The sequence below is a fragment of the Parastagonospora nodorum genome (genome assembly GCF_000146915.1).
Source record: "Parastagonospora nodorum SN15 chromosome Unknown scaffold_24, whole genome shotgun sequence".
NCBI lineage: Eukaryota > Fungi > Ascomycota > Dothideomycetes > Pleosporales > Phaeosphaeriaceae > Parastagonospora > Parastagonospora nodorum.
The window spans coordinates 72,910-98,758 of NW_001884572.1; the positions used below are offsets into that span (position 1 = coordinate 72,910).

The following is a 25,849-nucleotide window of genomic DNA, read 5'->3' on the forward strand; positions in this document are numbered from 1 at the left end:
CCAGGGGCCCATGGGCTGGCCTCCCCCACCCCCCCCTCGCGGCTCACCATCCCAAGCCCCAGGCCGAATCAGCCCCTTTCTGCGTGCCGCCCGTCTGTTATTTGGCAGGTAAAGAAGCAATGCAGCATGGGCATGTCGGCATCATCCAAAGAACTACCCTCCCTTTCATCTCAACACTACACGACGCGCTTCGGATTGTGGTGCGGAGCACCCGAGTGATCGGATGTCGGAAGCCTCCCATGAAGGTGTTTCCTGGACATTGCTGAATGGCCCATGTCCAGCTGTGGCGTGCATCTTCTCGCATGGCTGATGCATATCATCCGAGATAGATGCGCTGTATGCGACGGTGATGTGCAGCCCGGCGGGCTCTTCGCGGATATCATTCGACAAAAAACGAGCACCAACATGGCCAACGGCGATAGTTCCAAAAGAGGCTTTACCCACCTACTCTACTGGGCTGCATCGGAACATCTTTGCGCTTGCAGCGGTTGCGCCGAGACAGGTGTTTTGTTACGGAGCTGCATGCTGATGGACTCGACCGAGCATCATGTAGCCGTCTGCTGCGAGTACACAGCAGACGGCTACATGCATCAAATGCCTCGTAACTCTCCAGGTATGTCGACTAGCGCTCCGGAGAATTGGGCCGGATCCCTGAGATGTCAGCCTCGATTTCGCGCACGTCCATTAACATCTCAACCCAGCTCGTGGACGCGAACAGCGATAACCCTCAGTCGGGCGAGGTTTTTTATATTGTCATAGAGGGTGTTTGCTCTCGCAGCCTGATCACCATAAGATGAGCGTCGATATTGTTCCTCCCATTCGGCTATTTATGCCCCTACAGACTGCCCGCTTTACACAGACTAGCCGTGTGACATATCATCTGCTCTTCAGCACTGCGGTAGACACGGGATGTGCAAGTAAGTACATTCCTGCTCGCTCTGTCCCATTCTCCCGTCACCCCCCTTTCATATCCGAGCTTCTAGTATGACAAACGTCCACCCGATCCTTCTATTCTAGTCATGCCCTCATCGTCACGCGCTTGCACAACCGCAGTGCCACTTCTCAACGTCTTCTCCAACCAATGCTCCCTCACGTGCCTTCCCTTTTGTGTCATGGATTTTGTCACAAGCAGCCATCGAGCCCAACCGTGTGAATCCTTAGAGCAATACGACCATGGTTCTGGCCATGAAACAGGACGGCCATTTGATACTAGGTTGGTATCGTCTACTGCGTGCGCAATGGGCCAGCCTACCTATATTTAAATAATGTCGACGCGTATCACCAATCTTCGCAGCCACTGCTCAGCCAGCGCGCTTTCTACAAGTAAGTGACACGAACATGGTCACAAACAGCAGCGTGATTCATATGAACAAACATCTTCACCTTCCTAAGGAACCCCCTTCACATGTCAACAGCACAAAAAGCCTCGACATCAACTCCGCACTCTCATAACTACAGGCGATGGTACCCGCTTCGATATCTCTAGTCAATCTACCCCTTGAATTGATCTACGACATCAGCGACTTCCTTCCACCAGACGCCGTCCTAGCACTGAAGCTAACGCACCGCAACTTCAACTCCATCCTGCCGCTCGACTCGAAACTCAATAAGACACCGCTCTCAGACTGCGCTCGCCTTGCCACTCGAACCTATCTCTCCAAGCCGAGTCCCGAGCCCAGTCATCTTCGCTGCATCCTCTGCAAAACAGTGTATCCAGTCAACTTGTTCAAGTCATCCAGCAGTCCCGCTTGCATACCTACCTCGTTCACGGAAGATGTCCAGCAGACAGATGTAGTGGAACTACCACAAAGACTGTGCTCTTGGCATGTGAGCAGGCTAGCGCAGGTCGTACATACGGGACCAGGCGGCAGGAATCAGTGGACTAGCCATATGGAAGATATGTGCATGCACTGTGGTGCGATCCAGGCCTGGACAAAATGCGATTGTCGCTGCGACAGCTGTCCTATTCGACCAGTACGGACCTATACACGATACCTAAACAATCCGATTGAGTGCCGTAGGTTTCTTTTCTGGAAAGACAGGATGAGGCTGGATGGTCAGAATGTGCAGGACGGCGTCCATGGGCAGCTGATGGTCAGAGAGACGTGTTGGAATCCGAGTAAGTCAAGCTGGCCTACGAAGACCATGGAGACATGATGTCCGAGTGCTGATGTTTTCAGGAATACCAACACAAAATCACCGTCATCAATGTTCCAGTACGGTTCGAAGGCTGCTCCCAACCTGTCATGAAGGACCATATAATATGCTCTGCTATGAGCCGCCCGCAGAACGTGGTTGGTGCCCTTCTCGGACCGCCTCGCCATCTCTAGCACGCAAGAGAGCATCACCATTTTCAAATGATGCCTTAGAAGAGCAGTCCATGGCTGTGATCATGCCTCAGTTTCATTTATATTCCATCCCTAGACTCGTGTCTTTTCGTCCCTCGTAAAATCGTTCTTTGCGTCCAGCAAGCCCAGCTTCTCGACATCCGCTTTGGCCCTCAATCTCTGGAACTTCAGTTCCTTGCCCCATCGCCGAACGGTCCATAGTGCCCACCATTGCGCAAACATCAGGAGCAACCCGCTCCACGCAACGACTAGCATTACGTGTGTAAAAGTGCTTCGAGCACTTGACCAACCACTCCTCGTCCCAGCCGAACCCCGCATCAATGTCTCTGCATATCGCGCTCTCGTCTACATGCCAACTCGGAATGACCGGATTCAGAAACCCAGCGTCGAACGGAACAATGATGTTTACGAGGGCGAGCGTTACGAAGGATAAAGCGGTCGTGTGGACGAACGTGTAAGCTGACACGAAACTCGGAATCAACTGTAATGGCGTCACTTGTTAGCCTTGTGTTCAACGAGGTGTCCGAGCTTCATGGACGAAAAGCTGTCCGAGTGAAACATGGCGACGCGGTGGGGCGGATGCTTACCCTGACTGCACCGATCAGGCCCAGTATGCTTGCACACGCGGCGAGCGAGTTGTACACGAGCGACCAGAATGCGCGGTATTGCTCGCTGCCTGGCAGCGCGAAGGAGAACGCGAGAAGCGTGTGTGTGCAGAGTGTTAGGGTGGGGAGGACGATGGCGAGGAATCTGTCGTGGGATGTCAGAAGAGGTGGCACGGAATGAGAATGGAACGACATACCTCGTCTGCGCCTGCTCCTTTGACAAAACCATCCTTGCCGTCACTCAAATCCCGAAACCCGTGCGATGCGAAGTGTCGTAGTCCTCAATAGCAGTATCAAACCGCTGCACCGTCCAAAAGAAATACGTTGTCGTTAAAAGGTCGTGAAAGCAAGTGTGTGTCGTCAAAGCAAGGCACAGCGAAACGAAACTCAAGGGCGGGTGTCCGTCCCTTTCTTCAAGTAGGACTTGTTTTCCGCTCGCGTCAGAGCAACTTGATAGCTCGCCTGTTTTTCGCCGACTGGAAACGTTAATTCCGATCGCGCCGGATCGCTGCGGGTATGGAACGTCACGCCGCTTGCGTTCTGCTGACTTTGTGTAATGCACGGAAAGGAAAAGCAGCAATGCACGCAGATGCCGATGGGAACGAAGATGTATGTGTGGATTGGAGGAATGCCGAGGTCCAGAGATATGCAGTATCTCGAATTGAGCATCTGCAAGGTTCCTCGAGCCGTGGTGTACTTTTTTACTTACGATCTCGCGGGTTTAAGTGGAGACGGCGGCGGCGCCTGGCGGAAGGGCATCACGACAGCGTCATTATGGGTCTTTTAAGATAACGACCTGCTATCTATCCAAAGCTTCGTAAGCTTAAGCTTCAAAACTATTTTTTTCTTGGATGCATCATCCGACATGTCCTGTAAACCTCAGCTCAACTCCATCACACGACCTTTCTCTCATTCAGACACTTTTCGCACGCCATTTCCCTAACAAAACCCGCGCGTGATTCGTCACCATGCACATCACCACTTTCCCCATCCCTTCTTGCATAACAAAGTTTATTGCAGTAGACCAAGCTTCCTTGCCTAGCTCGCCAGTCCAGATGTCTGGATCGAGGGATCGCCGCGTGCATGTGATGTCAGGGCCGAAGCGGGGCGGGGTTTTCGGATGAGCTGGCGCGGGCGTGTCTAGGGTTGGCATGTGGCAGGACAGGACAGGGGGGCATGTGATGGCGCGTCAATGGGCACGTTTCCTTATTGAGTAGTTTTGACTACGTGTTTACTTGAGCTCGTGTATTTTCATCTTCTTTGGTCTTGGGTTCTTTCTCCATGTTCAACGATGTGAGGTTTGTGGTTCGGACGGGCGGCTTGAAAGTTTACGCGTGCTCAGATGAAGGTTAGTTGCGCAACTTCAATCGACACCACGACAGTACCAAAGTAAAATTTAAGGTTGTTCTTGTTGTTGTTCATTGCTATGTAAGTTGCGTTCCTAGGCACCAATGCCAGGTCGAAGATCCCATGCGCCATGTATATATCATAAATGCGATGCAAAGCCAACCGTCTAAGCGAAGACGTAGCAAGGGATACCGTACTGCAGACCGTTAGCTCTCTATTCTCCTCATAGAGCGAAAGGAAACTTCTTACGTTGGTGGGAGCGTTGAACTTCAAGTTCTTGTCAAGGTCTGAAATCTCAGCAATCTCAGACTCGGACATGTCAAAGCCAGTCACGTCCAGGTTCTGCTGCAGACGGTTCTGCGAGTTGCTCTTGGGGATGACGGACAGGCCGCGCTGTGTCGACCATCGGAGCAGGATCTGTGCGGGTGTCTTGCTGTGCTTCTCGGCGATCTTCTTGATGACTGGGTGGTCGAAGAGGAGGGGAGTGTCTGCGGCGATCTTCATGTCGCACTCAATGAATGACTGGGGACCGAAAGATGAGTATGCGGTGACCTTGATATCGTGCTCCTCCGCAAGCTTGATGAGGTAAGGCTGGACGTAGTATGGGTGGTGCTCGATCTGGAGAGTTGCAGGCTTGACCTTTGCGTATGTGAAGAGGTCAAGCAGGAGCGCACCAGAGTAGTTGGACACACCAATGCTCTTGGTCAGTCCCTTGGACTTGATGTCCTCAAAGGCCCTCCAAGTGTCCTCGAGCCTGGCCTTGCTGTGGATGACCTTGCTGTTCGCCTCGTCGGAGAACCAACCAGGTGGGTATCGTGTCTCGGGCGAGACATACTTGAGCGCGACAGGGAAGTGGATCAAGTAGAGGTCGAAGTAGTCGATGCCCCAATCCTTGAGCTGCTTCTTTGTGATGGGCTCGACTTGCTCGTAGTCGTGGAAGGTTTGCCAGAGCTTGGAGACGATGAAGAGATCTTCACGCTTCACGAGACCCTCCTTGATGGCGCGGGCGACACCCTGGCCGCATTCGACTTCGTTGCCATAATCTGGATAAATTGTCAGCCGTTGTCACGTTGGAGCTCGCGCAATCTGATGCAGATGAACGCGCTAACATCGAGCGTCATGCAGGGTTTCGAAGCCACCGGTAATTCCGATCTCTCGACAATTTGACGGGTAGGATCAAGCTCGTGCTCCAGGATCTGGCATACGGAATCGCTGGAGCACACTCCAAGTCTTGGTCCAACCATGACGAGACATTTTGCGCGCCAATGCACGTCTACGGATACAAGAAGAGACTGTACATACCACAGGCACCGTCGAACAACCTGTAGCCAGTCTTGATGGCATTGTATACAGTGTCCGCGCACGTAGCGTTATCAACCTTCCACAGGCCGAAGCCGACCTGGGGCATTTTGTTGCCATCGTTCAGCGTGATGTAGGGAGTGTTGACGGCCATTGTTGCGAAAAAGTTACGGTTCGAGTAGGTAGGTCGGAAGGAAGGCGCTTTAGTTCTAGATATGCAAGTGCGAACAGGAGGGAAGAAGGAGCTTCTGGGAACAACGGCAGTCGTGAAGGAGCGCACGGTATTAATACTCGTACGGCAAAAGCGACCGGCAACCATGTCCGTACAGTATTCTACCAAGTGACCACAAAATTTCCTGGCGTCAACCGTCTATATACGCCGCCCAGGAGGCTAGATGGATCTGACCCTGCGTCTTCAACCGGCAGACTAGGCTGTGCCTTGGTTTCTTACCTCGATTGGAACTGCATCCGCTGTTATTTAACCATGTGACGCCGCGTTCAGTGGACTTTGTCGCGACAGCATCTGCCGTTTCGACCCTTTCAACATGACAGCTTCGTAAAGATACCGACTCACGTCAATTGTCGGCCTAGCCCCTTCGACGTCCTGGATAATTCGCGGCTGTTCAACAGCTATCACAGCTGCAGAATCTTCATGCGAACGACAGCTCTGTGTTGCCGTGGCGCTGGCTATTTGCTTACAGGCGTCAATGCGGTGACGATGGAGGGGTTGGCTGGTGCCCCTCCATACCCACAATTCCGCCATGTAACGGATAAATTGCTCAAGGCACCGGATAATTGGTCTCATTCGTCCACAAAACCAGACCCTAAGCAGATTGGGTTGGTGGGGCGGTCTGCGTGATGGGATTTGTGGGATTTACCTGCATTCACGGAAGATATCAAGCGTCCCTGAGCTGCACGTGTTGGCCACTCCCGGTCAATGTCATCAGGGTCGAGATGAAGTACTATCAATCGACAAGCACGGTTGAAATGAGTCGAGCGGTCCCACGGTGATCGACGTTGGAGCGCATCGAAGAAGTGGAAGAGTTGCAAGAGACGTGTGATGGAGGGAGGACAGGAAATGCATCGCTCGGATCCACATAATGTACACTCTTTACAGGGTCTACCCACTGCTTCTTTACGATAAGCAATGATGGCGCGAATGTCTTGCAGCCAGTACCGGAAGGAGCTCAATGAAAACAGGTGGATACAAACATGGACCTTTTAGGTTTTGGATTCTTGTTACGCTACTTCAACACATGCAACGCTTGACTAGAGTCGATGCTGTAAGTCCAGGCAGATAAGGGTGTCGTACCATGCAGGAAAACGTCTCATCCGAATGCGTCTGTATCTTATATCACGCAACTGGCTCGATCAACTTCAATTTTGACCTGCGTCCTCTTGTTGATAACCAATCCCCTGTCTTCTTTGCGTTTTGGATTCATGTCTTCGTCCCCTCCAAAACTCATTGTTCGATCACCCACCCAGACTTCCCAATCTGTTCTTGTCACATCATCAATCGGTCTAAAATTGGCGTCTGCTTTCAAGATATTGGGTACATGAGAGGTAGCTGGGACAGGCGTCGTTGAAGTGGCAGGCGCATCCGTGGCTGAAGATTCTTCGATTGTATTCATTTCAGGGCCATCTGATGTTGTGACTCGACTGCCACGGCTCGATGGTATGGATTCCATGAGATAGCCCTCAGACTGCCATGAAGCCCGCTGAGGTACCGCCGACGCTCTTGTACTGCGGAGCGTATCTGGCCCTCGAGATGAGCTATGCCCATATCCAAACTTGCTTTTGGCATAGCTCGACTGGTACTCCTTGTTGAAGGGTCGTATAAACGGACCCATGCCAGTGATTGTTGAGGACATTATCGCATAACCCATTTGCCACTGCGTCGCCACTAAGTATTCGAATGTGACGGTCTTGCCGAGGAAGTGACGGTGGAGATAGTAGAGCCTTGTACCAGCAATGGCTATGACGGGTAATCGAGCGGAAAATGCGACGACCACGAAGATCTTAGACTTCAACTTCATTTGTAGTGACCAGACCATCTGACACGCAATGCCGAAGATGAAGGCTTCTGTTATGATGTCGAGTGAGCCGATTGCTTGCCATTTCGACCACTGCGGCAATTAACACATGCGGAAACACCTATCGAGATGGACTTACTCTGTTGGTACACTTTTCAGGGTGCGTATAGTATTGCGTTGGGTTGCATGGGACCACTATCAATATGATGGCTAATATAGCCCATACGAAAGAGGCTCCGAGAGTCGCAAATGTCATGACCTTGTGAGCCCCGCCCGGCGACAAGCGAACGTACAGGAATAGGACGGAGCATTTTGAGAGCAACAGAGTGCAGATATAGAAGATTTGTGAAGCAATGGCTTCCTAGAAGTTGTTAGTCAATGGTGCTCGGAAGGATCGTCTCTTCCATCCGCAAGCATGGGAGGGCTGACGAACTCCAGCAGGGTCCACGCTACGAATGCTGTGCACTCACCTTTCCAAATTGCTCCGCTTGCTCCGCAGATATCGCATCTCTTGATAATCCCAAGCCTAGATCGACTAAATGAAGAATTATGCCTGACTGGGCTGTGTGTACCAGCTTGTGCGGCGTCAGCGGACTGTGGCGGTGGTGCAACTGCGCGCACGTAGCATCTGCACACACACTTACCGTGGCAGTTGCCAGCAACCAGTCGTCAACTTTCCAGTCCCGTCCTTGGATTCGAAGCCATATCCTGATCAAAGAGCAGAGCCAAACAAAGGCTAAAACCAATGCTACTGTGACGACAATCAAGCCGCGCTTGTCATTGGCTGTAATTGTGAAGGGTGGAGGAATGACTGCCGTCGCCATGAGAAAGGATTGACAAGACTGATGTACCACAGGGGAGCCTTAATGGAATCCATGAGGGAATGAGATGCCTGCGGACAACCGAAAATCACGACACTTCTTAGTCTTGGTCCTGCTTTGCTCACTATACATGCACTCATACACAGCCTTCGCAACTCAAGGGGCTACCGAATCACCATCCGGAGCCAGTCCTTTTTAGATTACCACAGCCATGGAACCTAGTGCTTGTTGGGCACCATGTCGTAAACTAACGGAGTCTTTGAAGCAACTTGATCGTAAGCGAGGTCAAGTCGCGATGAGAGCGTTGACGTTGGACAAACCAGATGTCCAATCATGGCGGGTCTAGCATCCTCCGCGGCGTGCTATTTGCCGACATACCCGGTTTGGCGTCTGATCCCATCGCGTCTGTACACGAATGGCCAAGTCTTTGGAAATTTCGATTCCCTACTTTTGGATGTTCCTCGGCGCTGAAGTCAGAAGCCAAGGCCTAAAAGCGGCCTCAGTACGTCCGACACGGCAGTTGTGTCAGCAGCAGATCGATCTGACGATCTAATCCTGGTCTCTGTCCGTTCCACTTGCGGTCACGATTGCCCATAACGCAGAACGCGCAGTGAGCTCTTTAATGTGTCAAAAGAAAGCCACGTTCAGAGCCAAGGACCCAGCCGTAATACATCCCAGGGTGTGGGAGCGGGCCGCCATGCCCAATTGGAGAGCAGTGTCCACATGCCCGTCGCAAGCCTCTCCGCACGATCTCGTTCGACGAAACTTTCGGACGCAGCCTACGGATAAGGAACCTTGGCCGCGAGAAAGCCACGGCCCCGGGAGGCAGGCGGAGACACCATCTTAGCGTGCAGCAAGGTTGTCATCCATCATTTTACCCTGAGACATGTTCGAATGTTCTCTGCAGGACTTGTCACGTCAATTGATCGCTCTTCCTGCAGATCTCACGTCGCGCAGTGTTTCTGCACGTTCTTGAGCTATGGCTGCGTACAACAGCTCGGATTTGGCCACTATAGATTATGGCAAGGACTCAAGATTGAACATCGACAATGAGATCGCAGGCGAGGATTACCACGATTCTCTCAGAGGGCACACGAGGCAGGATCGCGCAGACATGCAGCGAATGGGAAAAGTGCAAGAGCTGAAAAGGAATTACCGACCACTCTCAGCACTCGCCTTCACTGTCATTCTCCAAGGAACGTGGGAGGTGCTCTTGACGTGAGTTCTTCTTATGAACACAAAGTCATCTCAAACTCACACCGCATAGCTCAACCTACCAAGGCCTTCTCGATGGCGGACCAGCTGGTCTGATCTGGAGTTTTGTGTGGACCTGGTTCGGCTTCAGTACCGTCATGTTGTCGCTGGCTGAAATGGCTTCCATGGCGCCCACGGCTGGTGGCCAATACCACTGGGTATCAGAATTTTCTCCTCCAAGTCTTCAAAAGCCCTTGAGCTTCTTCGTTGGATGGATGTCGACCCTGTCTTGGCAAGCAGGTACTGCTTCGGGACCGTTCCTTGTTGGTACCCTGATCCAGTCTTCTGCTGTCGTCATGTACCCGGATTACAGTCCCACGAAGTGGCAAGGCACGCTAATGGTCATCGCTGTGACTGTTCTTGTCTGGGCCTTGAACATCTGGGGTACAAGGGGTATGCCCATGTTCCAGAATGTCATGCTGGTCATCCACGTTTTGGGCTTTTTGACAATCATAATTGTCTTCTGGGTGTTGTCACCGAGAAACTCCGCGGAAGTAACCTTCACGCAGTTTACCAACAGCGGCGGCTGGAGTTCCATGGGTCTTACTCTGATGGTCGGACAGCTATCAGCCATCTACGCCTGCATCTGTATGTAGTTTCGACAAAATCTTTTGAACAGCAATCGCTAATACTGGCAATAGGCTCCGACTCTGCAGCTCACATGTCCGAAGAGATCAAGGACGCTGGTAAAACTGTTCCCAAGGCCATGATTGGCGCATACCTGATGAACGGATCTTTGGGCATAATCTTCCTCGTCAGCTACATGTTCATGGTCACCGATGTCGAAGCAGCACTCAACGATGCCAGCGGCTATGCGCACATCTGGGTGTTCTCCCAGGCAGTTGGAACGGGTGGTGTTGTCGCACTAAACGCCATTCCAACCGTGCTCATTTTCGCTGGAACGCTGACCTACAACTTGTCGACCTCGCGTCAAACATGGGCTTTTGCTCGTGACAAGGGCCTTCCTTTCAGCAGCTGGATCAGCACTGTCAACAAGAGACTAGAGACTCCTGCGAACTCTGTCACCGTGACCTGCATGATCACCATTGCGCTCTCGCTTATCAACATTGGTTCTGATGTCGCCTTCAATGCTAGTAAGTTCTATCACATCCACCTAAAAATCGAGATAAATCAGGGCTGACAGTCTTGTAGTTATCTCTCTCAACGTCGTCTCCCTCATGATCACCTACGTTATTTCCATCGGAGCCGTCCTCTACCGGAGAATCAGACACCCCGAACTCCTGCCGAACTGCCAATGGTCGCTCGGTCGCTTGGGCGTACCAGTAAACGTGGCCGGCATGACTTACTCTTTCTGGGCATTTTTCTGGTGCTTTTGGCCTGAAGGCACGCCGGTCGAGGTTTCGTCGTTCAATTGGGCTGTGGTCATGTTTGTCGGTACGGCTGTTGTGGCAGCGGCAGATTATGCTATTCGCGGAAGGAAACAATACAAGGGTCCTGTTGTGCTTGTTGAAGGGTACAAAGGAGAATGACGCTGGGGTGAGGCTAATGTCGCGATGGAGGTGGAAAATGACGATAGTGATATAGAGGGCGAGGGCATCGAGTTACTTGCCATGCATCGTGCTTGATATCTGGCAGTTGGCATGCCTGTTGGCATGTCGGCACGTACATTAGATATAGAGTAATGAACATTCGGTATGTCCAAGCCTTACATCAACTGAAGAGATTTGTCATTGAAGTTCGAAGTCCTATGAGTATTCTATATGACTATCGGTTACCAAGGTGATTCCGCCTATCCCGAAGAAACTTTCCAACTACACAATGTTGGCGCAAACTTCGAACCAGTATGCCTCTATACATACATCCAGGAGTCGTCAAGCATCCAGATTACGTCTCTTTTGTGTCAGCACCAATAACTCCTTTCGATTCTTCAATGCTGTCCACTGCACGCTCGCTACGGTAACTCATTTCATTCTTTACTAGCCTAGTCGACAGCGGCACACCATCCTCGTCCTCATGCTCGGAATCTTCGGAATCTTCGGCATATGATGTTATGAGGTACAAATCATAAAGTTGAGGGTCGTTCGATATGTACCTTGTGCCTTTGGTCGAAAAACTGTTTTTTTTCCGCGGCTTGAAAAAGGACATAATCCAGTATTTAACAGACATGATGAATATGCGAGTACAGGCGTGTTGGTGAAACGATGTCAAACGCAATAGTAACGGACTCCAACGTTTTATATCTATGCTGAGAATACGATGACGCATCGTAGCAAAGATTCACAAAGAGCCACTGGGGATACTTACGTATGACTCTAGGTGGTAGATAGTACTGAATGATGAAATGCGCAAAGTCATTGGTGCCAAAAAATGAAACGTAGACACACATATTGGAACAAAAACGTTGATTTGCACCTGTGCTGCCTATTTTCAATACGTCCTACATGCAAGCATATAGAGCCTTGAAAATTGTTTAAAATTTAGACGAACTTAAGCCCAAAATCATGATTTATCTAGCTAGTGTCACAGGAAAGGAACTTGCACTGACTTACCGTCATTTTTATGTTGTTGCTCAGAGATGGAGGTGCATTTTCGTGTAATTTGTATCTTCTCAGTTGCATTCTTGACGGTTAACAGCTGTTCGCTGGCAGAACTCTGGCGCCAGACCGCGCCTTAATGGTTGCATGAAAAGCCCATGTTGTTTTTTAGATAACAAATGTCAAAAATGTAAGGCTTTGTGGTAAGTACAGAGGTGAGGTTGGCACAGAGATCTTTGAGTCTATTCCAAACCTCAGCTGCGGACCGATTCGCTGCGTCTTCAAAGCCCAATTCCCCGGAAGCGTTAACTAAATTCATCGCCAATTTTAACCCTCAGCTACACACTGCACGCAATGCAGTTTTACAAGAGTCAGGAGGCTGCTCTAAAGGGTAGTCAGTGCGTCCCTTATACTAAGATATCACAACTTATCTCGAACCGCGCTCTCGCAGCCCTCTATCTCCTTATGATGCGAATGAACTACCTCAGCGTCAAGGATATTCAAGCGCACGTCAAGAGTCAATTGGAGGCCAAGAATTTCGTATCCGGAGTCATGGATAACCGAACCAGGCCACCCACTGGAACGAAACCTGCTCGAAGCTACGCAATTTCATTTCCTTCAAGATTGCGTCGATCATTAGATATCTGCAAGGCACAATGGAGGCGAACTCATCAGGGTGTATTAGAGGAGTATAGAAGCAGGGTAAAGTGAAATGATAATCTGCATGATGTCAAGCAAGCCTCAGTGTGGAATATGGAGCTAGGGTTCAAGTCTCTTTTTGCTGGTATATCGATCTTGGGGACTGATTATCGGTGGAATTCGGTTATTGCCAAGTGTGCTATAGGCTATGAAACAGCATTTACTACGCACGATTGCCCGCTTGAGGGTTGAAGCGAGGAAGCATCATATGCTCGAAATTCTGCGTGACGACGTAACTTCGACGTCTCGTTTCAATCGCCATTTTTCCTTGCCTTCAAATATACTTCTTAGTCCCCCCATCCACTGTCTCCTTGACCCCCTTCAATGGCTCCAACGGCACCGGCGTCGAATACAACCCCGGCACCCTCGCCGCCACATACACCTCCTCGCACCACTTAGCCTCCTTCTCCTTTGCCGCACCCTTCATTTCAAAGTACTTGCGCGCAACCACAAGCGGCGTCAAGCTCCCAAACTTCGCTGCGTAGCCCGTCACTGCCCGGCAATTATACGGCACGCTCCGACAGATGCTGTCGGCGTAGCCGCCGAGCTGGCGGTCCCACATCATCAGCTGCTTGAGCTCGAGATGGCGGTGTTGGCGTAGGAGTTTGAATGTGTTGGATTGCAGGATGAGCATGCTCATCCAGTAGATGAGGTAGCAAATGCCCGCACCGAAATAATGAAAGTCGAAGACGGGGTCAAATACGCGGTCTGCGCAGATGTCGAAGAAGGTCGGGAAGGTGGAGAGCGGGACCATGTCGTAACGCGGGCCGTTTTTCTCGAAGTTGGAGAGCCATGTGAAGGCGTGGGCGACGAGGGCTTCCGAGTCGGCGATTAGTGAGGTGATTTGGTCGGGAGGGTTTCCGGCTTTGGCGAGGTCGTCGGTGCGCTCGAGGAGCCGCGGAATGCCTATGCATACGTCTAGAAGAGCGACATAGGGGTCGAATCTGGCGGCTTTTACTGTGACGGCTAGCCATTCGGGACTATCTAGCATGGATGCTTTGCGCATGTGGTAGCCGATGCTCAGCTGGGATTGTTAGACATTGTTCACTGGGTTGGGACGAATGGACTTACTGAGTTATACCGTATGGCATGATATATCTGAAGACTCAGTCTGCTCTGGAAAGAAGATGGGCCGCGCTGTTTTAAGAGATGTAAGAGACCCTGAACATGATAAAAGAAACCGTGCCCTTGCGTGACGCCAACAAAAACCTCATATAGGGTCAGTAGATATGTCGATAGTAACGTTTCATCCTTCACAGCCGTGGCTGGATCTTGGATTGCTTTGAGCATCTGACTTAATGCTGTGCCGTATAGTGAACGCGACCGATTGATCAGAGGATAATTCCTGTTCTTTACGGCGAGCTGTGCGGCAGACAAGGCGTCCACTGCAGCAAGCAAGACTTCACTATTTGCAGGCAAAGTGGGCAGTGCCAGCATCAATGCTGAAGGGGGAGGTAGTGCAGGACCATCTGCGGTGGGGAGATATAGTGCAATGAAGGTGCCCACATGTTGAATGCGATCCGCAGCTATGGAGCTGACACGTTTTGGTAGCGTCGTATCGACGGGCTTTTCCTCCGCAGACGGACGACGAGATACCGCCTGTGAGCTTCCGGGCGATGTAGTCTGAGTAGCCGGACTATGATTCGCATACTTGTATCGACTTTCGTCCTCTTTGATGAGTTCCGGTTTATCAGTCTGCTCGTCGAATCTGTGAAGGATGAATGACTGGGTCGGCCTGTAGCCCGGGCATTTCGTCCCACGCCTTAAACAGATGTTGCATTCCGGTTTCGTCTCATCACATCGCACCTTTCTCTGCACGCGACAGCATTAGTGCTTCGGTCAGATGTATATTGGTGGCTTGCCGAGCTCGCGTACCTTTCTGCACTCAAAACAGCCTGTGGATCTCTTCGGCATGGTCAAGCGAAGTGCGGGGCGTCGATCACATGCAGCGTGGCGGCCAGGCGCTCAAAGGCGTCGACGTATGAAAGTCGAGGGACGGCTTCCTGATGGCGAGTGTATGATGGGTATATGTCATTGCGAGTTTTGCGGAGGAAGGGCATGTGAAGGGGGTCGAGAATAGCTGCGGGCACAGCCGCTAGACGTGTCGTGACAGGGCCAAGCAACGACCTTGTATCCATAGGGTGGCCAATAGCTGTCAACGGGTCTAGAACCTTGATCTCTAGTTCTGTGATTGCGTCTGCATGCTGAGGCGAGTTGGGAAAGTCCGATGCAGGTCGAAATGCCGAATCGTGCCACGCGGGCCTTTGCAATGAACACCGGCGATCTGTCTCGTCTATAGGGCAATTGCTCCGGGAATTTGTCGAATGTCCGGCATGGAAGGTGGCGTGGTGACGGGAAGTTAGATTTGTTCGCCGTTCACTGCAAGGTTCCAGGGGCACAAAGAGCGCGGGAAGTACTCCGCATCCACAGGTCGCCGAGCAGTACAGCCACTTCCACAGCTTCCCAATTGAAGACCTATGGGCGAAGTGAGGGGTAGAAAGTATTTGAGACGTAAGAAATGTATGTTGCTGGATATGTAGTTGATAATGACGTGACATTCGAATATTGAGAATATTGCGACGTTCATTAGCCCATGCATGATCGACGACACGTCCCCAGCTTTTTTTTTATGCAAGAGGGACTCAAAGTAGATCATCCGAAAATCCTTCCACATCCACGACAACGCACGTCTTATACTGCAACATCAATCACAACAACAAACCCTCAATTACTGATACAGCACATGTGGCGCTATCCGATGGAAGCTTACTGCGTGGCGGCCTCGCTTATGCATGCAGCCTTGCGAGAGAATGATGATCATCAAGTGCACAACATCAAGTCTATTGGATGGCTGATTGAGACGAGTCCACACGCTTGCATTAGGATTGTAGGCGGCGCAGCTCGAGCAACGACCCGATGAACAAGTGGCGTTGATCGGAATGCTTATTTGCACGTCGAATGCATGATAGCTTCGGGCAGGTAGCAAAGTGACGAGTTTGATGATTAGGACTGCGAGATGGTCTGGTTGCATCACGTGAGACTTGAAATCAAAAGAGAAATACTATGTGCTGTATTACTTGCATTTTGATTTCTGTTGATACATATTCCTATTCCGTGCGCGCATGGTGAAGACCCAGAAGAAAATTCGTCCTCGCTCCTTCGCGATGAAGCCTGCTGATGCCGTATGGACTTGAGATCCATTCCAACCCTGAACGCCTTGCTACTAGAGCACATTTCTGTCATCTCATCTGCGCCAAGCTGAGAGCTACGAGCTACGAGCTCAACCAAGCCTGTTCGACCCTATTCTGCTTTCATCGATTGTTGACCGGCGTGAAGGCTGCGTCCGTCATCTCCGTGTCTCCATTCTGCGGCGCACTCGATGGAGGGGGCGGCTGAGCTCCCGAGTACGCTCGTTGCCGCCCTGCAACCTCGGTGTCGGTGTCAGCCGCAGGGGTAGGCCGCTGCTCGTCATAGGCGGGATCGAAGTATTGTCTCGTGGGTTCCGGTGCGCGGCTCAACGAGGGCTGGAGGGGTGGAAGCGAGTTCAGCGGAGGTAGAACGGGCGCGCCATTGATGGCATGGGGAGATGTGCCTGGTGCGCCAATGGTGCTGAAGTAGTTGCCCGACACGCGTCCTGGATCTGGTGTGCTTTGCGCACTGCTCATGAGGTTGCCCTGTAGGACACTCTGATGCCCGCCGACTGCTCCAGCGGGCGGCGTGCCCTTGCGGTTGTGGCTTCTCTTACTTCGCAGCGGCTTGTCGGTGGGTGTGGGCGGCGGCGAGCTACTACGGTCGCTGTCGTCGATGTTGTACTCCATGTGCTTGTTAAGCTGTTCAAGAAGGAAGGCGCGCTCCAGACGCATCTTCTGCACGCCCCGGTTCAAGCGCAGGATGCGTTGGCGGGTCGAGTCGTTGGACTCTTCGATGTCGTTGATGCGGCGACGAATGTCGATGCATTTGCGGTAGTATGCGCCCTCAACCGACGGAGGGAGGTCCTTCTGCGAGTGCGCACGTGCTGCTGCGGGGATTGTTAGCTGTGATGTTCAATACCAGTGTGGACGCAGATGCGACACGCAGGGGAGTGAACAATCAAGTGGCAGAGCAACGTACGTTGTTGAGGCGCCATCATGGACTGTGGTAGAGATGTCGCAGACTACTGGTGGGCGATGAGAGAGGATACCAGTCGGCGTTAAGCTGGTTGGGTCGTAGGCGCAAGTCTGGGAGAATTGTCGTGTTGAGGTGAAACTGCCCGACGCGGTGATGCTTGAGCTCGACGCGCTTTAGCGCCGAGGATTTCCCGAGCCGAGTGGCTTGAATCACGAATGGAGTCGCTCCTGCTTCCTCACGACGGACGTCACGTAAAGCATGTCTTGTTCATAACAACGAATTGATAACGCAACATCTCGGTCAGCAATCAGGGCAATGTACCGAACGGATACGCCGTCTCTGCAAGGGGAGCTTGCAAGCACAGCCACAGGCTCTTGAGAACATGCCCACCAGTGGCTAGGTAAATCTAATTTTGGGATGCGCAACAAAAGCGTGGCCCTGGAAGCGAAGCGCAACTGGCAGTCATTGCCGATCTGATCATGCAACGGGCGGCAGACACGGCGCATAAATCGTCATAGTAGGCACAGAGGGATGGATTGAGGATATATAGCCACACTCCGAAGAGCTTAGCAAGAGAAGGTAACCAGTATGGCCAAAGTGTGCCTCCAGGCAGTCCAAGAAGTTAATCCCACTTCATCACTCATCGCAGCCGTTTCGGAGCCGTGTCGCCGTCATCATGTGTATCTTATCCAAACACCAAAAGCACCAATCCTTTACTTCTGCATCATAAGCTGGACGAACTCGTTGTCTGTGTCCATGTTAGCTGTAATTCTGCGAATGCCTCGTGGGGCTTCTCACAATCAATGCGGCCGTCACCGTCCTGGTCAGCCTCCCGGATCATCTCGTCGACCTCATCGTCGGTCAACTTCTCGCCGATGGAGGTCATGACGTGGCGGAGCTCGGCAGCAGAGATGAAGCCGTTGTTGTCGCGGTCGAAGACCTTGAAGGCTTCACGGATCTCCTCCTCCGAGTCGGTGTCCTTCATCTTGCGGGCCATCATTGTGAGGAATTCTGCTGCGGTTAGCCGCTTTGCTTGCCGGCGCTGCTGTGAGCGGTCTGCGCACCTGGGAAGTCAATGGTGCCGTTGTTGTCGGCATCGACCTCGTTGATCATGTCCTGGAGCTCAGACTCGCTGGGGTTCTGGCCGAGCGAGCGCATGACGGTGCCGAGCTCCTTGGTGGTGATCTGACCTGTATCGCGTCGCTGTCAGTCACTGACTCCTGTAGACATGTTGTGGTGACGCGGCTGCGTGGGGCACCCTGGCCGCCAGCCTTCATCTTGAACGGCAGGTGCGACGCTGCTTCTGAAAAGAGGAGGACGTGTCGTTTTCGCTTGCGAACATGATGTTGGGATATTGGGAATGGGCACTAACCATCGCCATCCTTGTCCTGTTGCGAAGCGGTCAGTCATGTGTATTGACGAAAGAGGCATCCCAAGTGCGCTAGGCAGCAAGACGGCAGGCACGGAGGGGGGACTACTTACAAACAGAGAAAAGGCTTCCTTGAACTCGGAGACTTGCTCCTCGGTGAGAGAATCAGCCTGCGGCGTCGTGTCAGTTGTGCGCGGCAATGCGTGGTGAGGCTATCATGATGTTTTGCAGGGCGGGGTATGGGAACAGGAGGACAGCGGACAGCGCGGGGTCGGACGCACCATGTCTGATGTGTGGGGGTGTGAGAGTTGACGGGTGCGAGTGGGAAGCGTGGCAGGAGACTTGTTGGGGAAAGCGACTGAGCAGCGCTTTGTAGGTGAAGTGGGTGTGGAGAGTAAAGGGAGCGTGCAGGTGTTTGCGGCTGGAGGCTTGGTGGAGCAACTGGGCAGGGCAGCAGGGCACTGGTGTCAGACCGGTGCTTAGCGCAGAGCCCAGCGGGCCCTGCTGTTGGGAAGGGGCTCATTAGACCCAACACAGCAAGGCGCGATCCGCGATCCGCCCAGGCCGCACCTGGCATCACCGACTTGCGGCTCATTCACACCAAAAGTCCGCTTGCTACCAGCTGCAGAGTCAGAGTCCCAGCCCGCACGCGTGCCCTACGACCGCCCTCCAGCGCCATCCTACCATGATATAGCGCCCCCGCGGCTCGCCAACCCAGCCCCAGCATGTGGCGGGACCGGACCAACCTGTACGCTCAAGCTGCATGCGACACCCTGGCCAGACCTCGCTGACGTAGCTCTGTAGCTTCATATCCTACCGCCAGTCGTATGCGCACCACCCCCAGAAGAAGACGCGGTATGGCGGACCGGGCTCCAATGGCTTCGGCGACGACAGGCGCATGCCCGAGGAGCGCCAAGGGCTCATGTCCGCCGGTGCCTACGACGACGACGGCGATGCCGTCATTGAGATGGACCTGCTGCCTCCGCGATGGCTCGACGTGCAGGACGAAATCACCGAACAGCTCGCCCAGATTGCGAAGCAGACACGCAAGCTCGATCAGCTGCACCAGAAGCACGTGCTTCCCGGCTTCGACGACGAAGACGTCAAGAAGCGCGAGGAGCGCGAGATTGAGCTGCTCACGCAGGACATCACAAAGAACTTTGTCAGATGCCAGTCGGCCATCAAGCGCATAGACACAATGGTGCGCGAGGCAAAGCAGCAGGGCAACATCAACCAGGGCGGCGAGGAGACCATGGCCAAGAACTTGAAGATATCCCTAGCTTCGCGCGTCAGCGAAGTGAGCGCAATGTTCCGCAAGAAGCAGTCGGCATATCTGAAGAGTGAGTGCCACTTGCTGTTCTCATCAATTGCGCCGCTGACATGTAGCCAGAAATCCGCGATCTCGGTGGCTTCGCCTCGCCCTTCCGCTCCGCAACACCCGTCCAGAATCCCTACAACGACCCGGCCATGCAGGAATCAGACGCGGACCGCTCTTTCTCGCAGGCCACGCTCCTACAAGCCAAGCAGCAGCGCCAGCGACACGACCCCAACGAATCTCTCATTGCCCAGCGCGAGCACGAGATCGAACAGATCGCACAAGGAATCATCGAGCTTGCAGGCATCTTCCAGGAGCTGCAGAACATGGTCATTGACCAGGGCACTATGCTCGATCGCATTGACTACAACGTCGAGCGGGTCAACAGGGACGTGAAAGAGGCGGACAAGGAGCTCAAGGTGGCTTCAGGATACCAGAAGCGGAGCATCAAGAGGAAGATCATGTTGCTCTTGGCCATTCTGATCGCCGGAGTCTTCATCCTCCTGTCGCTGAAGCTTAGTCGCAAGGGCGGAGATTCCTCGGCCCCAGCCGTTCCAGCAGTCCCTGACACACCGCCTGAGGCAAACCCACAGACTCGGCGCGCGTCGACCTCTCCAAGAACAAGTCGCAGCTGGCACCGACGGAAGAGAAGGCTATGGGATGCACCGGGAGACGATCCGCCATATTTTCGAGGTATTGTTCAATTATAGCCTACTTACTAATAAAGTCTTACCATACATGTATTCTTACGTGTCTCTCGATACTGTGCCGCTGATAACGACAGTGATGATTCTCCGGTGGATACAATGATGATCTAGTTGTTGTGAAGTAGAGGACACCATCATTCCGGACGATTGAGGAAAATGCTGATAATATCGCCGCCATCCGCAGGAAGGTGGTGCTCCACAACCCTTGCCCAGTGCAACTGTTGAAAGAAACGACTTCCTCATCCCGTCCGCAGCGCAATTCTTTGTTTCTGCAAACGTCATGCTTCGCGTCGTACACGATCATGCTGACAATCAAACAAAGGCGAACCCCTTCACCTAAGGCGCATCCAATGTTCCAAGGCGCCTTTTAATTTCCCACAACTGTATACGCACAGCTACTACTCGCAACAATTTCCCTGGACATCATATAATACCCTACATTTCTCGCGTGCGCTCGGATAGCGTCCAGATCCTTCCGACAATGGTGAAAGTAAAGGATTTGAATTATCCGCCGTACGAAGCCAGAAACCCAGAACGCTGGCGCCTCCCGAACACTATCACGAAATCAATCTGTCTTCTCGCTGGTCGCGAAGCCAGCACTGCACTCCGCATTGCACTTGGGGGGCACGTTGCTGCGAATGCAGCGCACGAGGCTACTTACTACGAGCCATTTACATACTGGGACTGGCATGGTGTAGCACCAGATGATACCTATGCGCGGGAATACAAGAGACAGCGCATGTGGGAGCACCATGGAGGCTTTGAGGTTAATGGATTAGCTCATGGATATCCGACTCCAAGAGAGAGGTGGGAGGCGTTTAAGAAGAATGTGGAGATGGATCGCAGATGGGTGAAAAAAATTGCCGTCGCGCATTGGATGGATATACATGATCTGGATTGGTACATCTAATCTGACCCCGACTGTTCAGAATCCTATGCTAATTTGCGAGGATAGGATTCTTACCGAACTCAATGAACTCAAAGGCTTAGACCTAAGCGACGCACCCACGAGCAAAGCAGGAGTGCAACATCCTTGGGCCTATCTTATCAAGCCAGTAGCAGACTGGGACAGTCTCAGTCCGCCCCTATCCATAATCACGTGGCTGGGTGTCCCGGACTGTCGCAATTCGATCAATAAATTCGCCCTGGACCTTATTCAGGTACTCTTACAACGCTGCACTAGCCTTCGGACCTTGTCGATACGAGGGAGACAGTCAGAAGGCAAGCCAGTGAACGCTCACGACTACGTCTGCAAGTTGCCATATATGATTGCGACGCATGTTCCAAAAAGCGTAACGACACTCGAGCTTCGACTTCCATTCCCGCACCTCGACCGCCTCGCCAATGTTTTGAGAGATAGTAAATCGTCTATCAATTGCATTGGGATCGATTTTGGGGCATGGGTGCAAGAATATCCAAAGAACCCTGTTGCAACGAACGAGCTTAGAAAGTACGCCATCAAGGAGGCTGCTATACTTGCAGCACAAAAGGCTCGCTTCGAAGCATACGAGAAAGTGCACACCGAGATACTTGGAGCTGGAAAGACATGGATCCTAGATCAGTCTCAATTTGGCCAAGGACTGGAACAAGACTATTTGGAACATGCAAAGCACGCCTTTGAGCATGACTTCTATGCTCAGGAAAGCGGTTCGGTGTCAGTCTCTCTCGACTGGGCATTACAACCTGGGGGCTCGAGGTGTGGGTTAGAAAAAGCCAGCCATCACAAAGACTTGTTCCACTATGTCGAATTCACGGATGACAGCACATTACCTGCGATGCTAAGCGGACTTCATCAGTTCGGCAGAGCGCATAAGGATATTGAACTCTTCACATTGAAGCCCGAGTGGCAAGAGAAGAGCATGGATCCTGTGCATCCGTTTGCGTTGGTGCAGGCTGGTGCACCTTCAGACGCAACTTCGATGTCTAAAGTCTACCAGTGGCTTAACAGCACGTTCAAATGGCGACCGATATTTGATTGGGACAGCTTCCCCGGTCCAACCCCCAAAGGTTCTCACGAAGCCTTACTTCAACGATGGAACCTCGACCCAAAGCTGAAACCCGAACAACTCCTCGACACAATCTTAACACAATTCAGCCTCCTTAACGACACCAATATACCAATCCACATCCTTCTCGGCCGCCGGCACCCAGACAAACCAAGCCTGTACTGGGTCACCCCCACCTCCCCTCCATCCACCATGGAAAGATACCTCAGAACATCCTTCGAATTCAACCTCAAGCCCATTGCGCCCCTCATCTCTACCTTGTCGATAATATACGACCTTCGCAGCCCCATATCTACCAGCACCACCCCCTCCCTCTCAACAGTAACCTGCCCCCGTCCCATCTGCCCATGGCACAAAACCTGCCCCTTCCCCATCCACTCAACATGGCCCACTTCATCCCTCACCTCCTCCTACGCCAAGCAAAAAATGGCAAACAGCAAACCCATAAAGATGGCCGACCCGAGTCTGCCTGACCTTGCGCCCAATACCGCTTATCTACCACCTACAGGGCCACCTTTCCCAATATCCAGAACACGAAGAAACCCTGTCTATTGCGAGAAGAAACTCCGCTTTCGCTCGCGAAGCCATTGCGTGGCAGAGATTCTGGGCCGAATATGCGTCACGGCTCACGGGGCTGGAGACGCTGAATGTGCGCATGCCGAAGGCGTTTGATAGGACTGGGAGTATTAAGCTTGCGGGGTTGCTGGATGGGGAGAAGGGGTGGGCAATGAGGGCTTGGGCGGATGAATGTGCGCTTGCGCCGGGGTGGAGTGTGAGAAATGGGGTGTTGGTGGGAGATGAAGAGGAGGATGGTGGAGGAGGGGAGTTTGTTAGAAGGTGTTGGGTTCGGAGGGGATGAGGATGTGGAAAGGAAGAAGGATGAGATGAAGGAGGAGAAGGTGGGAAAAAAGAGGAGGGGGAAGCGAGGAGCGTTGAATGAGAGAGATAGATTTTGTAGACGAGCCCTGGGGATCGGATGGTTTCGGAGACACCGATATGGACATGGATGTCTTCAGAGGGCCGTACGCGGGCGAAGCAGTCATGGATTTTGACGAAGCGCCTGGCCACGATATGGACTATGACTACCCCTACGCTCTCGAACGGGGTGAAGAATCCATCGATGACCCAGCATTATCGGAAGCCGACTTGACCATCGACGACATTGCAGAAAAAGATAAAGAGGAATTGCAAATGGCTGTTGATCGGGCTGTGGAAGCAGCAGATATTGTAGAGCGGCTGGAGGCGAGTAATACTTCAGCTCCGAAGACGGTGACGGAGTTGGAGAAGAGGTTGGGGACAGTGTATGGGAAGAGGGTTAGGAGGGTTGCAAGGCATGTGTGGCAGGAGAGGATGAAAGAGTATTTGCGAGAGATGGAGGCCGCGGACTCGAACGTTCTCCGAGCAACGAGGGCGGGGTTACAAGCTAGGCTGGCACACTTCAGACCGGAGGATATATTTGTGGAGGATGATGAAATGAAGAACGGGATCGGCCTCGTGAAGCAAGAAAGAAACTTCGCGGCTGAAGAGCTTGAGAGAGGTCCCGAGAAAGGCCCTCAAGATATTGTAGTCAATGAGATGCAAGAGTTGGACGAGCTTAACAGTTTATTTAATTCGGACGTAGATCATCCCGGGGAGCGGCCAGATAACACGGACGACGAGGATGGCAATTTCTACGGACGCACGCCGCCAGCGACATACGTTGAGCCGGTGGATGTTGTGGATCCAACTCCTCCACACAGTGAAACGCTGATGACCCCTAATCTTGACGATATTCTCTCAACACTTCAAACGCACGGCGGTGCACTTACCCATCCTCACCCGCTACAGGCTGTCCTGCAATCGATAGAAGTCAGCGAGACGCAATCCGCCGTCACACAGCCAGGCTCTACAACCGTCGAGAAAACGACAAGTACCCAAATCAAGACGGAAAACTCACTTACATCGAATATTCCTGGTATTGGTGTAGGGCAGGCATCGCACCCTGGTCAGGTGCAAGATCTGCCCAAAGGAAAACTATACTCCTCGCCACTACCGAAACGCAAGGCCGAGATTGAACCGGGCTCGTCACCAAAGCTGGGAGAGGCCGCGGGAGAGAAAAAGAGAAGTGCTGCATCTGAGGATCGCGTCGAGGAAACGAAGAAAGTTACAAGCGGACGGTCACTTGCTCCGCATCGAGAGCCAGATGTTCCACCAACAAAGAAATCGAAGCTAGTTAAGGAGGTTGGTGAGAAGCAAGGGAAAGAGCCGAGTGCATCAAGGGAAAGGGTGGAGAAGCCAATTAACTTAGCAAAAGAGCCAGTTGCTCCGCTGGAAAGGCGAACTCCCCCACCCAAAAAGACACCCAAACAAACCCCATCCAAGACGCCATCCCCCCCATCCCCACCAGAAAGTCCAACCCCTCCACCCAAAAGGGCGCCCAAACAAGCCCCTCCCCCTAAAAAGGCCACCAAGCCGAAAGCTCCTCCTTCCCCCTCTCCCGCACCCGTCAAACGCCCCGCCCGCAAACGCAAAGACCCCGTCCTCGCCGAGCTTGAAGGTAAAGACCAGAAAGAACAGGAAGACGTGTTGCGGAAGACGAGGACAAGGGGGATTTCGAGGTCGAGATCGGGGACGCCAGTGCCGGCATACAAGGAGACAAGTGAGGACGAGGACGAGGAGGGTGATGATATGGATGAGGATGAGGATGAAGAGAGTGATAGGAAGGGTAAAGGGAGGGCTGTGGCGAAAGGAAAGGGGAAGAGGAAGAAGAAGGCGGATGAGGAGTGGGGTGGAGGGAGAGGGAAGAGGGGGAAGAAGAGAGTAGAGTAAAGTAGAGTCCGATACTGGATTTGCTGCGTAATATCCTAGTCTCTCGTTTTATTGTTGTCTCAGCCTACTATGATACTGTCAGCACTGTTTGAGCATGCGATTATCTGACATGTTGGTGCCTCAAACTGTCTCGTAGTTCAGTAAGTAGTATGTGAGCTTGTGGGTGATAGAAATTTGACTTTAATTCGAAACCAGCGGTTGATTTGAATGACTGATGTCACGGTAGGTAAACACGTACACATGCATGCAACCACCCCCGTGCTACGAACTGATCTGCGATCTACCAACCATTTACCATTCAGCTCGAGAAATTTCGAAATACATCGATCGTCAGAGTCCCTAGTATTACCGAGACTTTGCAACTATCTGGGAAGACCTGATAAAACGCATCCCACTTTTTACAGCGCTCCACCTACAATACCAAGACATGAATCGGTCTCTGAAACATCAACAAACGATATTATGGGAGGTCAAATAGTGCCATCAGAAACCGGTCTGCCTATTACCCCATGCGTCCAATCCGTTCCAGGGGCTCTGATATTAAAGTGAAAGTAACACAGGGAGACACGAGCACAATAACCCAGAAGTTCGGAGTCTCGAATCCATTTACCGAATCCTCTTCGACTGCAAGAACTA

At 52.4% G+C, this 25,849-nt stretch overlaps 15 protein-coding genes across 15 annotated transcripts; 6 read left to right on the top strand and 9 right to left on the bottom strand.

The window, feature by feature from the left end:
* Window positions 1–405: 405 nt before the first annotated feature.
* SNOG_12819 (hypothetical protein) lies at window positions 406–797 on the top strand (the record flags this gene model as incomplete). The annotated part of the gene is made up of 2 exons (XM_001802985.1): window positions 406–613; window positions 637–797. 2 exons carry the CDS (start codon window positions 406–408, stop codon window positions 795–797), a joined length of 369 nt encoding a protein of 122 aa, XP_001803037.1.
* A 468-nt stretch (window positions 798–1,265) lies between these two features.
* Window positions 1,266–1,999, top strand: SNOG_12820 (hypothetical protein; the record flags this gene model as incomplete). The annotated part of the gene is made up of 3 exons (XM_001802986.1): window positions 1,266–1,323; window positions 1,487–1,827; window positions 1,865–1,999. 3 exons carry the CDS (start codon window positions 1,266–1,268, stop codon window positions 1,997–1,999), a joined length of 534 nt encoding a protein of 177 aa, XP_001803038.1.
* Window positions 2,000–2,371: 372 nt separating this feature from the next.
* Window positions 2,372–3,268, bottom strand: SNOG_12821 (hypothetical protein). The gene is made up of 3 exons (XM_001802987.1): window positions 3,151–3,268; window positions 2,936–3,098; window positions 2,372–2,829 (listed from the first exon to the last, which is right to left on the bottom strand). Exons 1-3 carry the CDS (start codon window positions 3,180–3,182, stop codon window positions 2,404–2,406), a joined length of 621 nt encoding a protein of 206 aa, XP_001803039.1. The 5' UTR covers window positions 3,183–3,268; the 3' UTR covers window positions 2,372–2,403.
* Window positions 3,269–3,340: 72 nt separating this feature from the next.
* On the bottom strand, window positions 3,341–3,712 carry SNOG_12822 (hypothetical protein; the record flags this gene model as incomplete). Its single annotated transcript, XM_001802988.1, has 2 exons — window positions 3,341–3,500; window positions 3,663–3,712. The coding sequence occupies 2 exons, from the start codon at window positions 3,710–3,712 to the stop codon at window positions 3,341–3,343; spliced, it is 210 nt and encodes a 69-aa protein (XP_001803040.1).
* A 279-nt stretch (window positions 3,713–3,991) lies between these two features.
* SNOG_12823 (hypothetical protein) lies at window positions 3,992–4,236 on the bottom strand (the record flags this gene model as incomplete). The annotated part of the gene is made up of 2 exons (XM_001802989.1): window positions 3,992–4,093; window positions 4,189–4,236. 2 exons carry the CDS (start codon window positions 4,234–4,236, stop codon window positions 3,992–3,994), a joined length of 150 nt encoding a protein of 49 aa, XP_001803041.1.
* A 130-nt stretch (window positions 4,237–4,366) lies between these two features.
* On the bottom strand, window positions 4,367–5,926 carry SNOG_12824 (hypothetical protein). Its single transcript, XM_001802990.1, has 3 exons — window positions 5,603–5,926; window positions 4,550–5,343; window positions 4,367–4,496 (listed from the first exon to the last, which is right to left on the bottom strand). The coding sequence occupies exons 1-3, from the start codon at window positions 5,916–5,918 to the stop codon at window positions 4,467–4,469; spliced, it is 1,140 nt and encodes a 379-aa protein (XP_001803042.1). The 5' UTR covers window positions 5,919–5,926; the 3' UTR covers window positions 4,367–4,466.
* Window positions 5,927–6,948: 1,022 nt separating this feature from the next.
* SNOG_12825 (hypothetical protein) lies at window positions 6,949–8,456 on the bottom strand (the record flags this gene model as incomplete). Its single annotated transcript, XM_001802991.1, has 4 exons — window positions 6,949–7,725; window positions 7,772–7,993; window positions 8,103–8,243; window positions 8,277–8,456. 4 exons carry the CDS (start codon window positions 8,454–8,456, stop codon window positions 6,949–6,951), a joined length of 1,320 nt encoding a protein of 439 aa, XP_001803043.1.
* A 976-nt stretch (window positions 8,457–9,432) lies between these two features.
* SNOG_12826 (hypothetical protein) lies at window positions 9,433–11,197 on the top strand (the record flags this gene model as incomplete). Its single annotated transcript, XM_001802992.1, has 4 exons — window positions 9,433–9,671; window positions 9,721–10,295; window positions 10,349–10,801; window positions 10,860–11,197. 4 exons carry the CDS (start codon window positions 9,433–9,435, stop codon window positions 11,195–11,197), a joined length of 1,605 nt encoding a protein of 534 aa, XP_001803044.1.
* A 282-nt stretch (window positions 11,198–11,479) lies between these two features.
* SNOG_12827 (hypothetical protein) lies at window positions 11,480–11,834 on the bottom strand (the record flags this gene model as incomplete). The annotated part of the gene is made up of 2 exons (XM_001802993.1): window positions 11,480–11,517; window positions 11,669–11,834. 2 exons carry the CDS (start codon window positions 11,832–11,834, stop codon window positions 11,480–11,482), a joined length of 204 nt encoding a protein of 67 aa, XP_001803045.1.
* A 1,341-nt stretch (window positions 11,835–13,175) lies between these two features.
* Window positions 13,176–13,907, bottom strand: SNOG_12828 (hypothetical protein; the record flags this gene model as incomplete). Its single annotated transcript, XM_001802994.1, has 1 exon — window positions 13,176–13,907. One exon carries the CDS (start codon window positions 13,905–13,907, stop codon window positions 13,176–13,178), a length of 732 nt encoding a protein of 243 aa, XP_001803046.1.
* A 2,305-nt stretch (window positions 13,908–16,212) lies between these two features.
* SNOG_12829 (hypothetical protein) lies at window positions 16,213–17,027 on the bottom strand (the record flags this gene model as incomplete). Its single annotated transcript, XM_001802995.1, has 2 exons — window positions 16,213–16,919; window positions 17,012–17,027. 2 exons carry the CDS (start codon window positions 17,025–17,027, stop codon window positions 16,213–16,215), a joined length of 723 nt encoding a protein of 240 aa, XP_001803047.1.
* Window positions 17,028–17,522: 495 nt separating this feature from the next.
* Window positions 17,523–18,770, bottom strand: SNOG_12830 (hypothetical protein). Its single transcript, XM_001802996.1, has 5 exons — window positions 18,659–18,770; window positions 18,487–18,547; window positions 18,073–18,211; window positions 17,807–18,019; window positions 17,523–17,756 (listed from the first exon to the last, which is right to left on the bottom strand). Exons 3-5 carry the CDS (start codon window positions 18,164–18,166, stop codon window positions 17,722–17,724), a joined length of 342 nt encoding a protein of 113 aa, XP_001803048.1. The 5' UTR covers window positions 18,167–18,211; window positions 18,487–18,547; window positions 18,659–18,770; the 3' UTR covers window positions 17,523–17,721.
* A 332-nt stretch (window positions 18,771–19,102) lies between these two features.
* On the top strand, window positions 19,103–20,467 carry SNOG_12831 (hypothetical protein; the record flags this gene model as incomplete). The annotated part of the gene is made up of 4 exons (XM_001802997.1): window positions 19,103–19,125; window positions 19,182–19,717; window positions 19,768–20,214; window positions 20,286–20,467. 4 exons carry the CDS (start codon window positions 19,103–19,105, stop codon window positions 20,465–20,467), a joined length of 1,188 nt encoding a protein of 395 aa, XP_001803049.1.
* Window positions 20,468–20,880: 413 nt separating this feature from the next.
* SNOG_12832 (hypothetical protein) lies at window positions 20,881–23,077 on the top strand (the record flags this gene model as incomplete). Its single annotated transcript, XM_001802998.1, has 2 exons — window positions 20,881–21,299; window positions 21,355–23,077. 2 exons carry the CDS (start codon window positions 20,881–20,883, stop codon window positions 23,075–23,077), a joined length of 2,142 nt encoding a protein of 713 aa, XP_001803050.1.
* A 324-nt stretch (window positions 23,078–23,401) lies between these two features.
* On the top strand, window positions 23,402–25,213 carry SNOG_12833 (hypothetical protein; the record flags this gene model as incomplete). The annotated part of the gene is made up of 2 exons (XM_001802999.1): window positions 23,402–24,629; window positions 24,918–25,213. 2 exons carry the CDS (start codon window positions 23,402–23,404, stop codon window positions 25,211–25,213), a joined length of 1,524 nt encoding a protein of 507 aa, XP_001803051.1.
* Between the last annotated feature and the right edge of the window lie 636 nt (window positions 25,214–25,849).

What these genes read in the sequence shown, in the direction of transcription:
- SNOG_12824 (XM_001802990.1), bottom strand. Translation starts at nt 5,918, where the DNA reads ATGGTTGCCGGTCGCTTTTGCCGTACGAGTATTAATACCGTGCGCTCC. An exon ending in GTTGTTCGACGGTGCCTGTG is followed by an intron (nt 5,344 to 5,602) that starts GTATGTACAGTC and finishes CAATTTATCCAG; the next exon opens with ATTATGGCAACGAAGTCGAA. An exon ending in AGTTCAACGCTCCCACCAAC is followed by an intron (nt 4,497 to 4,549) that starts GTAAGAAGTTTC and finishes AACGGTCTGCAG; the next exon opens with TACGGTATCCCTTGCTACGT.
- SNOG_12821 (XM_001802987.1), bottom strand. Translation starts at nt 3,182, where the DNA reads ATGGTTTTGTCAAAGGAGCAGGCGCAGACGAG. An exon ending in AAGGAGCAGGCGCAGACGAG is followed by an intron (nt 3,099 to 3,150) that starts GTATGTCGTTCC and finishes ATCCCACGACAG; the next exon opens with ATTCCTCGCCATCGTCCTCC. An exon ending in GCCTGATCGGTGCAGTCAGG is followed by an intron (nt 2,830 to 2,935) that starts GTAAGCATCCGC and finishes ACGCCATTACAG; the next exon opens with TTGATTCCGAGTTTCGTGTC.
- SNOG_12830 (XM_001802996.1), bottom strand. Translation starts at nt 18,166, where the DNA reads ATGCGCTCGCTCGGCCAGAACCCCAGCGAGTCTGAGCTCCAGGACATG. An exon ending in CGGCACCATTGACTTCCCAG is followed by an intron (nt 18,020 to 18,072) that starts GTGCGCAGACCG and finishes TAACCGCAGCAG; the next exon opens with AATTCCTCACAATGATGGCC. An exon ending in CGGTGACGGCCGCATTGATT is followed by an intron (nt 17,757 to 17,806) that starts GTGAGAAGCCCC and finishes ACATGGACACAG; the next exon opens with ACAACGAGTTCGTCCAGCTT.